General features: G+C 45.6%; 1 protein-coding gene across 3 annotated transcripts in view; it reads right to left on the reverse strand.

Moving 5' to 3' along the window:
- The window catches only part of MYLK (myosin light chain kinase), a 180,311-nt gene that overhangs the window by 121,557 nt on the left and 45,316 nt on the right, over positions 1–13,438 (reverse strand). For all 3 annotated transcript variants that reach the window (XM_046003900.1, XM_046003902.1, XM_046003901.1), the window contains exon 3: positions 12,441–12,648. In XM_046003900.1, coding sequence (XP_045859856.1) covers positions 12,441–12,648 — 208 coding nt within the window. The remainder of the gene's footprint in view (positions 1–12,440; positions 12,649–13,438) is intronic.

The following is a 13,438-nucleotide window of genomic DNA, read 5'->3' on the forward strand; positions in this document are numbered from 1 at the left end:
AGCCTGCTTCCTCCTGTCTCTCTGCCTGCCTCTCTGCCTACTTGTGATCTCTGTCTGTCAAATAAATAAATAAAATCTTAAAAAAAAAAATGAAAGTATTGGAGCGAACGAGAATCCTAAGCTCTGAAGAGGCTCTGGTCTTAGACCAGCACTTTCCTTTCTGGGCCTCAAAAATAAAGGGAATGATGCTAAAAGTAGAAAAGAAAGTTTACAAAGCTGTTCATTTTAGTCTTGCTGGTAACAGTAAAAATTAAACACAGTGCAAACGTTACACAGTAGCAGAATAATAGGGACAGCATACCATTAAACATCTTATTCTGCCATCAAATCATGTTGAAGAGTCCACAAGACGGGCTGAAATAGGTTACCATATGACAGTGTTTGCTCTTCAGCAAAACTTGGCCAGTGAGCCTCTGTACTCCCCTGAGCATGTCCTGACCGCCATCTTGCCGGACCCAGTGGGCAATCCTGTCCCCCCGCAATCAGGAGCTCAACAGCATTTGCCGTGGGACCATTCCACTCCCAAGTGCCTTCTCCAGACTCTCCTGCTCTCACCAGGTGCCGATTCTTCTTCAACCACCTTCTCTGTTCCACCTTTGCATTTGGGAGTGCCCGGGGGCTGAGACTGCTTTGCACTCCGGGTTCCTGCCCCCCTCCCAACCCCAGGAGGTCTTACATCATCCAATCACTTTAAGTATCACCTATAAGCTCATGACTCCCAAACCATGTTCCCACCAGAACTTCCTGTTCATTCAACGGAAGCATCCAGAAGAGTGCCCAAATCCTTACAGGATTCAAATCCTTGTGAAATAAAGGGATTTTTATGAAAAGAAGAGCAGGTTACAACATTATCTATTCAGTGTGATCTTAACTTAAAATATACTTATACTTAAAATACTTAAATAAAATACTTAAAATAAAGTATCCAAACACAGGAAAGCAACCAGAAGAAAATGCATCGAAATTTATTAGTAGTGATTGTTTTGAGGTGGTGGACCTATAAGGAATGGGTTCAGCTGTATTTTTAAAAACCTATAAATATGACAGTAAAGACAAAAACAAGAGGAGGTCTAGTTACCAAAAATAAAGGAAAAAAAGGAGGGGAGGGCCTCTTGCACCTGCTAACACCAAAGCATCAGCCGCACACCCAATCACTGAGACTCCCTCTGAAAAATCTCTATGTTCCGTTCATGGCATTTATCATGCTACCTTTTTTTTTTTTTTAAAGATTTTATCCATTTATTTGACAGACAGAGATCACAAATAGGCAGAGAGCCAGGCAGAGAGAGACGGCGGTGGGAGGGGGGGAGCAGGCCCCCCGCCGAGCAGAGAGCCCAATGCGGGGCTCAATCCCAGGACCCTGGGATCATGACCTGAGCTGAAGGCAGAGGCTTTAACCCACTGAGCCACCCAGGCGCCCCTTATCATTCTACCTTATCACTCACTTCACATCGGAGCAAAGATTTGATAAAAATTAGACTGATCATCTGATGAAGGGATGAACAAAATGTGGTCTATATATACAATGAAATATTATTCAGCCACACAGAAGAATAACATTCTGACACATGTATCGACATGCAAGAACCCTGAGAAAATCTGCGAAGTGAAGAAAGCCAGACTCAGAAAAACGTCTGATTCCATTTTGACGAAATGTTCAGAAGAGGCAAGTGGAGAGAGACAAAGTACATCAGCAGTTGCCAGGGCCTAGGGGAGGAGGCAGATGGGGAAGACTGCTCAGTGGGGATGGGCTTCTGTTCAGGATGATGAAAAGTTCTGGAACTAGATGGTGGTGATGGCCACATGACTTGGTGAATTGTCCTTAATGGCACTGAACTGTATACTTTAAAATGGCTGCAGTGGTAAATTTATGTGTGCTTGAACTACAATAAAAAACAGACTAAGCATTTTTAAGATTCTTGGGAGCCGGACATCTTAATCCAAACGCTAAAATTCTTTTATTCCTTAAAAAAAAAAAAAAAAAAAAGCGAAAACATGGCATTGCCTAAAAGAAGAGCAAAAGAACACTGCTTGAAGGTACTTCTGTATCAGGGTGAGAGCAGTTTATGACTGACCCGAAGGTAACTCAGCAAGCAGTCAGCTAGCAATGAAATGGGGTGCTTATTTTAACGTGAGTTAACACCAGCGAGGTGACATCAAAACGGAAAGAGAATTTGGGCTAAGATAACTAACAAGGTCTATTTATAGGCAAAAATTTGAAGTTGCAAGTTGTCAGATAAGGCAAAATTAATTTTGTGAAACTATGAAAATCTGGCAGAACAGTAAGTCTATGGAGAAAAATAAGTGGAAAGGGGATTAGGATGGAAATGCCAAAAATAGAAGAGTAAGTTAAGAGAATTGGTGAAGACAGGATCGAGTTAGTGAGGGGGGAAAAAAAGGCCAAGGCACTGAAAGTATTTAAACAGTTCTCTTAGGTTTTTCAAGGACGGGTAACAGAGAGTGCTGGCAGGTTTTAGGAGTGAAAAGTTCAACGGCGGGGGAAACTAGCACTTTTTGTTAAAGCATACAGAGACACTGGGTTGGGACAGAGAATGCTACTGACAAGGGGAATAATGGGATCAAGATGGTAGGAGACTGAATGCTTCCAAAATACATGATGATATAACTTATCATCCAAATAGGGACTCTTGACACTGGAAAGGACATAATCATTCTCCCGGGACAACAGGAGTAAATCAGGGCTGTTCCAGGCAAATCAGGAAGCAGTCGCCCTGCTTGCAGCCAACTTCAAAGTGAATTTTAAGGATTTCTTAAAACAGTGGTTTTAATCAGAAAAAATGCCCATTTTTAATAACAGATAGTAATGTCCCCGTGCCATCCACGGAGTTTACCGCTAACCACCCATGTATGATCTCAAAAAGAAAATAAATGTAAAGCCCTAACTAAAATATTAACAAAAAATAAAAGGAAAGTAAACTATAATAATACTTATTTCAGTCTGTAAGTGTTCAAGCACAAGACTGTTTCAGGATGTAAATGCTCAGGTGAGCGAGAAGATATGAAGACACTTGCCCTGACTCATGGTCATTATCTGGATTTAAAAGCAAGTGATCAAGCCATGCAAGGTACCAGAAGTCCAGGAAAATGAAAGGAGATAGGTATTCACGTGAACACTTAAAAATAAAAAGAGTTGAAAAAAAGAACTATTTCTCAATAAAGAGAGAAAGAAATTAAAAAGAAGAAAAATATTAAGATAGCCTAAAAAAGGGTAGTGTTAAGATCAATGGCAAAGTGGACATATGATATAAAAAAGAATGTACAAGGGGCACCTAGGTGGCTTACTAGGTTAGGTGTCTGCCTTCTGCTCAGGTCCTGATCTCAGAGTCCTGGGATCGAACTACGAGTCAGGCTCCCTGCTCAGCAGGGAGTCTGCTTCTCCCTCTCCCTTCGCCTCTCCCTCCTCCTGCTTGTGCTCTCCTCTCTCAAATAAATAAATAAAATCTTTTTGAAAAAAGTGCAAAATAACCTTAAAGTAAGATAATATAGCAAGACAGGTTATAGAGCACTGGGATACAGAAAATGAAAAACAGAAGACGGTGTGGAGTGTGTGTGTTGAGGGGGAGGGTGTCACTAACTCTCTCCCCTTTCCTCCGATTTCCATCTTCTAAATCCTGATCCGCGTGTAGATCTGACTCGTTCTTCCAGGACTAGCCCAAGTTCTTCCTCCAAGAAGACATCACAGACCATCTCAGCCTCCAGAGGTCTCCTTCTCCTCTGAGTTTACAAGCTCACGTGTGGATTGTTTGGCCAAGAAGCCCACGCTCCCTTGGCTGGAGTTGTGCTTTCTCTTAGCTTTTCACGCGCTGATGTCCTATCTGAACAACCAGGTTCCTGCAGAAAGGATTCGACCAAGTACTGTGTCCCCCACACAACACCCCACACAGTTACCACCTCATAAATACATCCGGATGTTGAATCTTAACAGCAATATAATAATGAAATGTGAGGTGAGAAGAGTCAGTCTCTTGAGGGCAAGAACCAACACTTGCTGCCCTTCAAGCCCAGCAAACAGCACAGTCACTACCCTCTGATGAATGGAGAGGCTGGAACTGGGAGCCACTGGTTAAGGGTTGGGGAGGGGCTGAGGAATGAGACCAGGGAGAGTGGGGGTGAAAGGCCATAGCACCCAAAGTGACGACCAGAGTGGGCCTGGCCAGGGGCACTGGAAGATGCAGTGGAGTATGGTGACTTTGGGAGTCACCCTCCAGGAGCCGAATAGGAGCAAAGGACCCACAGCTGGCTCTTGTGTAGAGCAAGGAAGACATGAGACTTTTGCCGAGATGGTCTTGACACGCAAATATTTCATGGGCAAGAGACCCATGGGGCACAAAGAACGATGTTTATTTCTAACACATTTTTACTATTAACTTTGACGAGACAGAAAAGGACAATGACTCAGAGCATTTTACAATTCTGACTGGATTGTTTAATAGGGCGCAGGCCCCTACCAAAGGAAGGGGCATCAGAGAGTGCTAGAAACTGAGAAGAATTTATACAAATATCAATGGGTAATAGAATTACAGGTCTGTAGGAAGGTGGAGAATGTAGATTAAAAAAAGACAGTACAAGAGAAATAAGAGCACACACACTAGTACATGGAGCATCACAACAGACATTCCCGAGGTAGACAATAATTGAAGACTCAGCCACTATAAACAGACGTGGGCTCAAAATCCAGAATCTCATTGATCGAATCCAATGTGAAAATAAAAAGGATCTGAGAAATCTGTCCCCGGGAAAAGGGAGCAGCAAAAAAGGTGGCATAGGAGAGTTTCCTACAAATCCCAAATCCCCCAAGAACGCTGGTGTCACCTGTGGCACCAGTATAGCTGGGAAAGCCGTCCCTAAGGCCACTCTTAGCCCTTATGTTCCACGACATGGGGTCACTCTCCCCAGGCTCGCTGGCTGACACTTTTTCTCCCACACAGTCAGGGAGCCCTGGCTTGTAGGACAGGGGTTTCATGGGGGTATAGAGAGTAGATGCTGCAGGACAGGGATGCCTGGGACCCGGGGGACGTGTGCTTGGGTGGACAATGTGTAGGAAGCCGACCTTCCGGAAGAGGAACACCAGGCCGACCTAGAGGGGATGCAGGTCTTGTTTGGAACAGGGGCAACTAAAAGGCAAAGCATAAAACCTATAGCTCTTGCCATCCAGTGGTGGATAAAGGAGGAACAGAGGAAAATCTCTCTTTCTGGGATAAAGGAACAAAAGCAAAACAAGGGAAGCAGAGGTGAGGGGGCGGAGGTGAGTTGCTTTCTATTGTTTCACTGGCCAATGTGCTGTTGTTAAAAGATACAACACATTGATCCCTCTGGTTTGGATCTGGGACATGCTTCTACAAGGAGACGGAAACAACCATCGCTCGATTTCCAGGATATTGATGCTTAAAGACAGGAGACCAATGGCAGTCTCCTCCTCCCACACACTTTAGTGAGATATTCTGCCTAAGTCAAATCATCTCATTTTCTTCCTTGATCCCCTCCAATGACTTTCCATCACCAGCGTCTATCCCTTGCCTGCTTCTCCAGACCTATTCTTACTCTGCTGACCCCACTAACTGTCTCACTATTTCTCACTCTAAATGATGTCTGCACAAAGACCTATAACTCTTTGTCTGGGCCTTTATTTCTGGTCTCAGGAGCAGACTAAGTTCACACAGAGGGCAAGTCAGGGTGACGGAGAGCTCATGTCTCAGGAAGGAGCCCTCAAGTGAGGACAGACGGAGATTGGGACGGTGAAGTGGTAAACACTCCTCTCTTTCAGTTAAATCCGAGTTCCTAGGGCTACTCTTCTCCCTTAAATCCCATGATGTGAGATCCTCCTTCCTCTTGCTATCACACTCCAGGCAGTCGGTTGGTTACCAGCTGTCTTTTTCATGCATAGTCAAGGAGCTCTTAATTCTACTACGAAAGTTATACTTGTTCCTTGGTTATAGTCTCTCTTTCTCAGCACGAAGTAGATCTCAAGGGGCAGGGACCCTGTGTGAGCCACTCTGCTCTGTCGCCAGGGCCTGACCCAGAGAGGAACAGAGCCATGAATAGGGCGATGGATACAGGAATCTGCTCTTCACTCATTGGAGACATTCTACGATGAGGGGGCATATCTTTGGTTTGTGGCAGAGACAAAAGTGGGCAGCCTCAGAACCCTTCACCTCCGGTGGTGGGGGGAAACTGGGGAAAGAAGTCCATAGTGGGGGACAAGGAGGATTCTGCTTGAAGGCTGAAGTACGTAACAGAGAGAGAAGAAAGAGTGATGATGGCCAAGGCCAGGTCCAGAAAGGAGTGTGGGGGGGGGGGGCTAGGTTTTTGTCCCTCCTATTTATTTCAAAGAAAACTCCCTAAGAGGAGGGACCTCCTGTCCAAATCTACTCCCCAGTGAATACATATTCATTATTTTAAAATTTACTTAAAAAAATTGTTCATTGCATTCTAATGCAGAGTGGTTAATGGCTTGGAATTTATTTTTCAATAACCTTGATCCACATCCTCTGAAAGGATTGCTTTTGCTACTCCTCTCCCCCTAGAATACAATGTCACCCCTATAGCTTCCTCACTGCTCAAGGCACTGGACGCGTCAAGCATGGCCAGGATAACCATGTAAGTTATTATCTAAACTGGGATCCTTCTGAAAGTCAAAGGAGGCTCAGTTTATCATGACATTGGCAGAGTAGGCACAAACCAGATAAACCGTCACCCTAATGATACCCGCCATGACCACAGGCCTGCAAACGGGGCAAGCGCCTGGCAATCACGTTTTATGCTCATTGCCATGCCCCTTACAGGTGCAGATGGGAACATGTTTGTACCCGTCCTCAGGATGATCAATCCCAATCTTGCCAGTGACATGGAGGAAGGACTGGATACAAGCTAGCTCTGGTTGTGTTATACCCGTTCTCTACACATCTTCTCCTGGTTTTGTGGCTGCTTTCTTGCAACTTGTGTGCACATGTTCCCATTCTGCCTTTCCAGCCCATATCACATACCACTGCTAACTTTTATAGCTGCTCTGTGTTACTCAGGTGATATTCCAAATGGATAGTTACAAAAGGAGAAATATGTCAGTCAGATTGCATGAAATACTTCAGGGATATTCTAGTAAAGTATTTAGCACTGGTTAATTTTATGCATCAATTTAACTGAGCTGTGGGGTGCCTAGATATTTGGTCAAACGTTATTCTGGATGTTGGTGTAAGGGTGCTTTAGTTTGGTTTTTTTTTTTAAAAGGTTTTATTTATTTGAGAGAGAGAGAGAGAGAGAGAGAGAGTGCCTACGCAAGCACTCTTGCGTGAGGGGTGGAATGAGAGGGACAAGCAGACTCCATGCTGAATGTGGAGACTGACCTGGGGCTTGATCCCACGACCCTGAGATCATCACTGAAAGCAAGGTGAAAGCGGGAGTCAGATTCTTAACCAAATGAGCCACCCAGGAGCCCCTGCATGAGGGTGTTTTTGGATGAGATTAACATTGAAATCAGTAGATTGAGTAAAACAGATTGACATCACTAATGTTGGTGGGTCTCATCCAATCAGTTGAAGACCCAAATAGAAGGAAGAGGTGAGGAATTCCTCCCATGTGACTGCCTCTAAGCTGGGACATGGGTTTTTCCTCTGCGGTTGACTTAGACTGAAACATCAGCTCTTCTGGTTTTGGAGTCTGCTGGTCTTTGCATCAATTCTCTTGGCTCTTGGGCCTTCGGACTTGTATTAGAACTACACCATTGACTCCCTTGGGTCTCCAGCTTCTGGACTACAGATCTTGGGACCTGTTAGCCTCCATGATCGTGCGAGCCAATTTCTTGTAATGAATTTCTTTCTACATATGATCTACTCTGTTTCCTGGAGTCCCCTGACAGTCAGTATAAGCACTAGCCCACTGGTTCTTGAAGCACTGGTACCCATAGGCAGCAGCAGCAGCATCACCAAGAAACTTGTTAGAAATGAAAATTCTTGAGCCCGTCCCAACCTACTAAATCAGAAACTCTGGGGCAAGGCATAGCGTGTGTGGTTCCGGAAGCCCCTCAGGTAATTCAATATATGCTTACATTTGAGAATCACTGTATTGGGCTAAATATATCACATCGGTCATTGAATCCTTCCTTGTTCTCAAAGTGTGATGCAGGGGCCAGCAGCATGGGCATCACCTGCTACTGGTTAGAACCGCAGACCCTCAGGCCCTACTCCAGACTCATGGAATCAGAATCTGCATTTTCAACAAGATTCCCAGGGGGATCTGTGGGTCCCTGGGTTTGCACTCAGCAATCCTGTAAGGTGAGTATGAGCCATCCTGAGGCCTGGACCTTTTCTGGGCCTGGCAATTTGGCTTACCCTGGGCTCCTGAGCTCAAGTCTTAAAATTTGCCCTCTATTACTTAAAACGACTTACATGACTCCCCGGTCCCTGGAACACAAAGGGCCTTCTGAGACTCAGACCATCAAGTCTGGGGCACACCTGTCACTTCAGCCCTGTCCCTCACTGCACCCGAAGTTCTAGGCTCACTCTGTGGAAGTGACTGCCCGGGACTCACCACCTTCTTCATATACATGGATTTTCTTTTTTCTCTGTGTAAGTCTTGTTTATCCCTATTCCAGTGGGACCTTCTAGAGCTATGCTGTCCAACACGATAGGCATTAGCCATATGTAGTCACTGAGCTCTTAAGATAGGACTAGCCTGAATCGAGATGTTGCTGTAAGTGCAAAATATTTCCCAAAGCCTAAAAAACGTAAAATATTACCTTAATAATTTTATGTTGATTCTATCTTGGATATACTGGGTTAAGTAAGATATTTTATAAAAACTGACTTCCCCTGTTTTTTTGAATGTGGCTACTATGTGGCTAAATTTAAGATTATGTATGTGGCTCACATTGTGTTTCTATGGACAGCTCTGCTGGAGAACAGGCCTGTGGACCCTCTATTAGAGAGGAAAGCTCCCGGAGGGCAGATGCCATGTCTTTTTTGGTCTGTACCCAGTCTCCGTGAGCAGCCTCCTGAAGGCGGGTGAGTGTTGGGACTGGCCACAGAGAACCCTTCCAGGGCTCACTGTAGGGCTGCACCCCAGCATCTAAGGCGATGAACAGTCCTATCATTGAGGCACTCATGCTCATGAAGGATGTTACATGTTTCCTGGCCTCAGATACCAAACAGGAAATCAGACAAGGGAATATATTCCTCTATTCGCCATGCAAAGATTTCTCTCTGGACGTAGTTCTCAGGATATCAACAGCAGGTTCAAATACTACAAGGCCTCATTTACCAGGTACCTACGATCTGCCAGTGCTGCACCGATCCTTACCCAACCCATGGGGCAGCTATGGGTTCCTGTTTACAGAAAAGGAAATAAGCCTCCAAAAGGGGAAAGTTCCCCAGAGTTAGAAATCAGTGGAGCTAAAACCCAAGACCATTTAACAATAGTGCCTTCCGGTCTGAACCACTAGGGCATCGAAAGTTTTCACATGTGAATTATACTCTTCATTCTAGGACCTCCTCTCTTTCTGAACAAGGAGCATAGCACAGAGTTGGTGAGAAGGCAGGTGGCTGCTAGAGCCCCTTTATAAGAATTCAGGATTCCTTCCAGACCTGTGGTCTATGCGGGGGTCTTAAGCCACACACCAGCTGAAACTGGCCTTTGGTGTGGAAGCAGAATGCATACAAGCCCACTCACATTTAAAGATGCCGCAGTCTTTAGGCCATTCTCTGTGTCCTAGGATTAGAAGACATGAAACATCTTCAGTGGTCTGGGCCTGAGTCTCCCCACATGAAAACCAAAGGAGAGGGCATAGGGTTGGGAGCCTTCTTGAGAGCTTTCCTTCCTGCCTTCCTCCCTGTTGCCCACGTCTCAGCTAAGCAGGAGAAATTTTGGTAGGTCATCAGCCCTAACTGCCTCAATAATGGCAACTGAAAGAAAGATTTCATATTACTTGGGGTTTATATACCTCCTTTGTATGCCTAACCCATTCCATTCCTTTAAAACGGATCACAGAAAACAAAGGCTAGCACAGTACAGATGCCACTGAATTTAAACCCTTGATCTGCAGAAACAGAGGTCCAGAGGTTTAAAGTTACACATATGATTGGCAAAAGTTGGGACCAGCCCCTTGGGCCCCTGACTCATAATTCCCCATTCCCCCAGCAATAAACAGAAAGCCAGAAAAGGGGTATTATAGACTGAATTTTTGTGTCAGCATCCAAATTCCTACCCCTCAGTGTGACTGTATTTGGAGATAGGGCCTGGGAGAAGGTGATAAATGTTCAGCGAGGTCATAACAGTGGGGTCCTCCTCTAGCAGAGCTGTTGCCCTTGTAAAAAGAGGAAGAGATGCTGGAGTCTCTCTCTCTGTCGTTGTGAGGACACAGGGGCCACCTGCAAGCCAGGAAGGGAGCTCGCACCAGAAACCAGACCCCAGCTGCACCTTGACTTCAGACTTCCAGCCTCTAGAACTATGAGAACATAAGTTTCTGTTACTGAAGCCATGTAGTGTACAGTATTTTGTTATGACAGCTTGAGTTGACTAATACAGGGGGGAAAGTAATTTTGCTTTGTGAGCCTCAACTCAAAGTTTGGATATTGAAAAGTACAGGGGAAAGCACAGTACTGGAACTGTCCTAGGTGAGGGCCATTCAGAGACTCTGCTCAGGGGCCACTTTCCATCTGAAATGCTCTAGCCCACAGGCAGTTGAAGGTCATTGAAAGGAATGAGTCACTCGGTTAAAGAATTTGAGGAAAGCATCCAAACTATGTACATTCTGTTCCGTGAAACAGCCTGTCTGTCTTTCCATGATGTACAGAAGCAAGGAAAACATTGGCCCAGGTGTGCCTCACCCCTTCTGGAACCTTTCCTGGCTACCTTAATCCTCACATACAGTGTCCCTCAAAACCAGGCTGGGACACTGTCCCCTGAGAGGGAAGAAAGTGAGATGGGACTTCTGGCTTATTAGCTCTTAGAAAGGCCTGAAAGGGTTGAGGGAACCTTGTCATACCTCTGAGGGTCTGACAAACCCCCATGTCCTTTTGGACATCAGGCCTTTAAGCAGCAGCCAGTGGCCCGAACTGGAAATGGTCCCCCCAGTCGGGGGGGTGGTCTTCAGTATGTGGGGGTTATACTAGCAGCAAAAGAAACAGTTTTACCAGTGGTCAAGTATTTTTCCTGGAAGTTTTAAAGTTAATAAAGTTGATAGAATCTCTTCAGTACACAGGGGGAAAAAAAGACAAAATAATTAGTGTTAACACATTGGTATATATATATATATATATATATATATATATATATATATTAGATTTTATTTATTTATCTGACAGAGAGAGATCACAAGTAGACAGGCAGGAGGAGAGAGAGAGAGGGAAGCAGGCTCCCTGCTGAGCAGAGAGCCTGATGCGGGACTCGATCCCAGGACCCTGAGATCATGACCTGAGCCGAAGGCAGCGGCTTAACCCACTGAGCCACCCAGGCGCCCCACATTGGTATATTTATATCCTATATATTTTTCTGAGTTTTACAACATTTGTATAGATAGGCGAGTATTACTTTATAAGGAGGATAAGAAACACTGTTCGTTCATTCTCCAAATATCTCAGGATCTATTCTGTGTCGGGAAGTTTTCTAGATGCTAGAGATACAGCATAAACAATATCAAGAGCCTCGCCTCCTAGTTTCTAGTTAGAGGTGAGGCTGGAGGAGAGAATAAAGAAATGAGAAGCAGGAAGAGAGCTAGAAGAAACTATTGAGGGAGAGTGAGAGGATGGAGAGTCCTAGGGTTGAGGAGGTCAGAAAGGGTCAGCTAAGGAGGGGACATGTGAGCAGAGACGTGAAGGAGGTGAGGGCTGTGGATGGAGCTCTTGCTTTGACAGGGAATAGCAGGGGAAGGCTCTGAGGCTAGCTCAAGGAAGGGCAGGGGGTCTGGCGGGGAGTGGTGGATGCGTCTCGAGAGGCAGGCAGGGCAGTCTGGTCTCAGCTTCAGTGTGAGGGGAAGCCATGGGAAGGCTGGAACAGCAAAGTGAGGTGACGTGAGTTTGACATGACTCCTACGGTGTCTCCCTTGTTCCCCGGAATGTTTCTCCCATTTAGATTAAATGGTCCTGAGTTCAAGGATGGGCATGCTTTCTCTTGTGTTTCTCTTCTGCCCAACAGAAGGCAGGAGCAGGAGCTGCAGGCCTTGGGCAAGTGGATAGCTCATCTCCCATCACGGCTCTTGCTTCTTTTTTTTTTTTTTTTAAGATTTTTATTTATTTATTTGACAGATAGAGATCACAAGTAGGCAGAGAGGCAGGCAGAGAGAGAGAGGAGGAAGCAGGCTCCCTGTTGAGCAGAGAGCCCGATGCGGGGCTCGATCCCAGGACCCTGGGATCATGACCTGAGCCGAAGGCAGAGGCTTTAACCCACTGAGCCACCCAGGTGCCCCACGGCTCTCGCTTCTTAAAACTTACCTTCCACCGTCAATTCCACAGTCACCTGGCGGGCACCACTATCATTGGTGGCTTCACAGGTATACTTTCCTTTGTCCTCCTCCCGGACAGCACGAATCACAAGGCTGAAAGCTCCCCGGATACCGCAGTCCAGCAGGAAGCGACCCCCACTGGTGATGGGTTGCCCATTTCGGTGCCACGTCACGTGGGGCTCTGGGTAACCCCGGACCTTCAAGGAGAAGAAGAAAGGGTAAGAAGAGCTTACACTTCAGGAGTGGTTCCTGAGTGCCAGGTGTGGTTCTGAGTGCTTTACACGTCTTAACTCCTCATTAACTCATAACATTCCTTGAAGCAGATAGGACTTCCACCACATAAAGAAACAGAGGCACAGAGCGTCTGTGGTAAATTCCCGAGGTCTCCAAGGTAGAGAGTGGCAGAGCCAGGCATCCTGGAGCCCACTACACAGGGGATTCAAGCCTGGTTGCATATTGGAATTCCCAGAGGAAGCTTAAAAAAAAATGCCATTGCCTAGCTCCTACCTTGGACCAATTAAATCAGAATCCCAGAAGGTGAGGACTGAGCGTGAGCATTCAGTGAGCATTCACCAGACCAGTGCTTCCCATTCGGACATGCCAATAAATCACTTATTAAAATGCAGATTCTGCTTCTCTAGGTCTGGCGTGGGGCCCGAGATTCTTCAGTTCAGACAAGGTCTCAGGCGATGCCAATGCTTCTGGTCTCCAGAACGCACCCTTGAGTTGCCCAGGATGGAAGCCACACTAGCCACACATGGCTGTGGAGCCCTCCTAATGTGGCTGGTCATAACTGAGCTGTATGGTAAGTATAAATGACACACTGGGGTTTGAAGACTTGATGAAAAAAAGAATGTAAAATTCTCTTGATAATTTGAAAATATGGACTACCTGTTGAAAGATCGTATTTTTGATATGCTGGGTTAAGTGGAATATGTTGTTAAAATTAATTTCACCTGTTTTTTTTACTTTTTCAATGGGGTACTA

Source organism: Meles meles, chromosome 4 (assembly GCF_922984935.1).
Source record: "Meles meles chromosome 4, mMelMel3.1 paternal haplotype, whole genome shotgun sequence".
NCBI lineage: Eukaryota > Metazoa > Chordata > Mammalia > Carnivora > Mustelidae > Meles > Meles meles.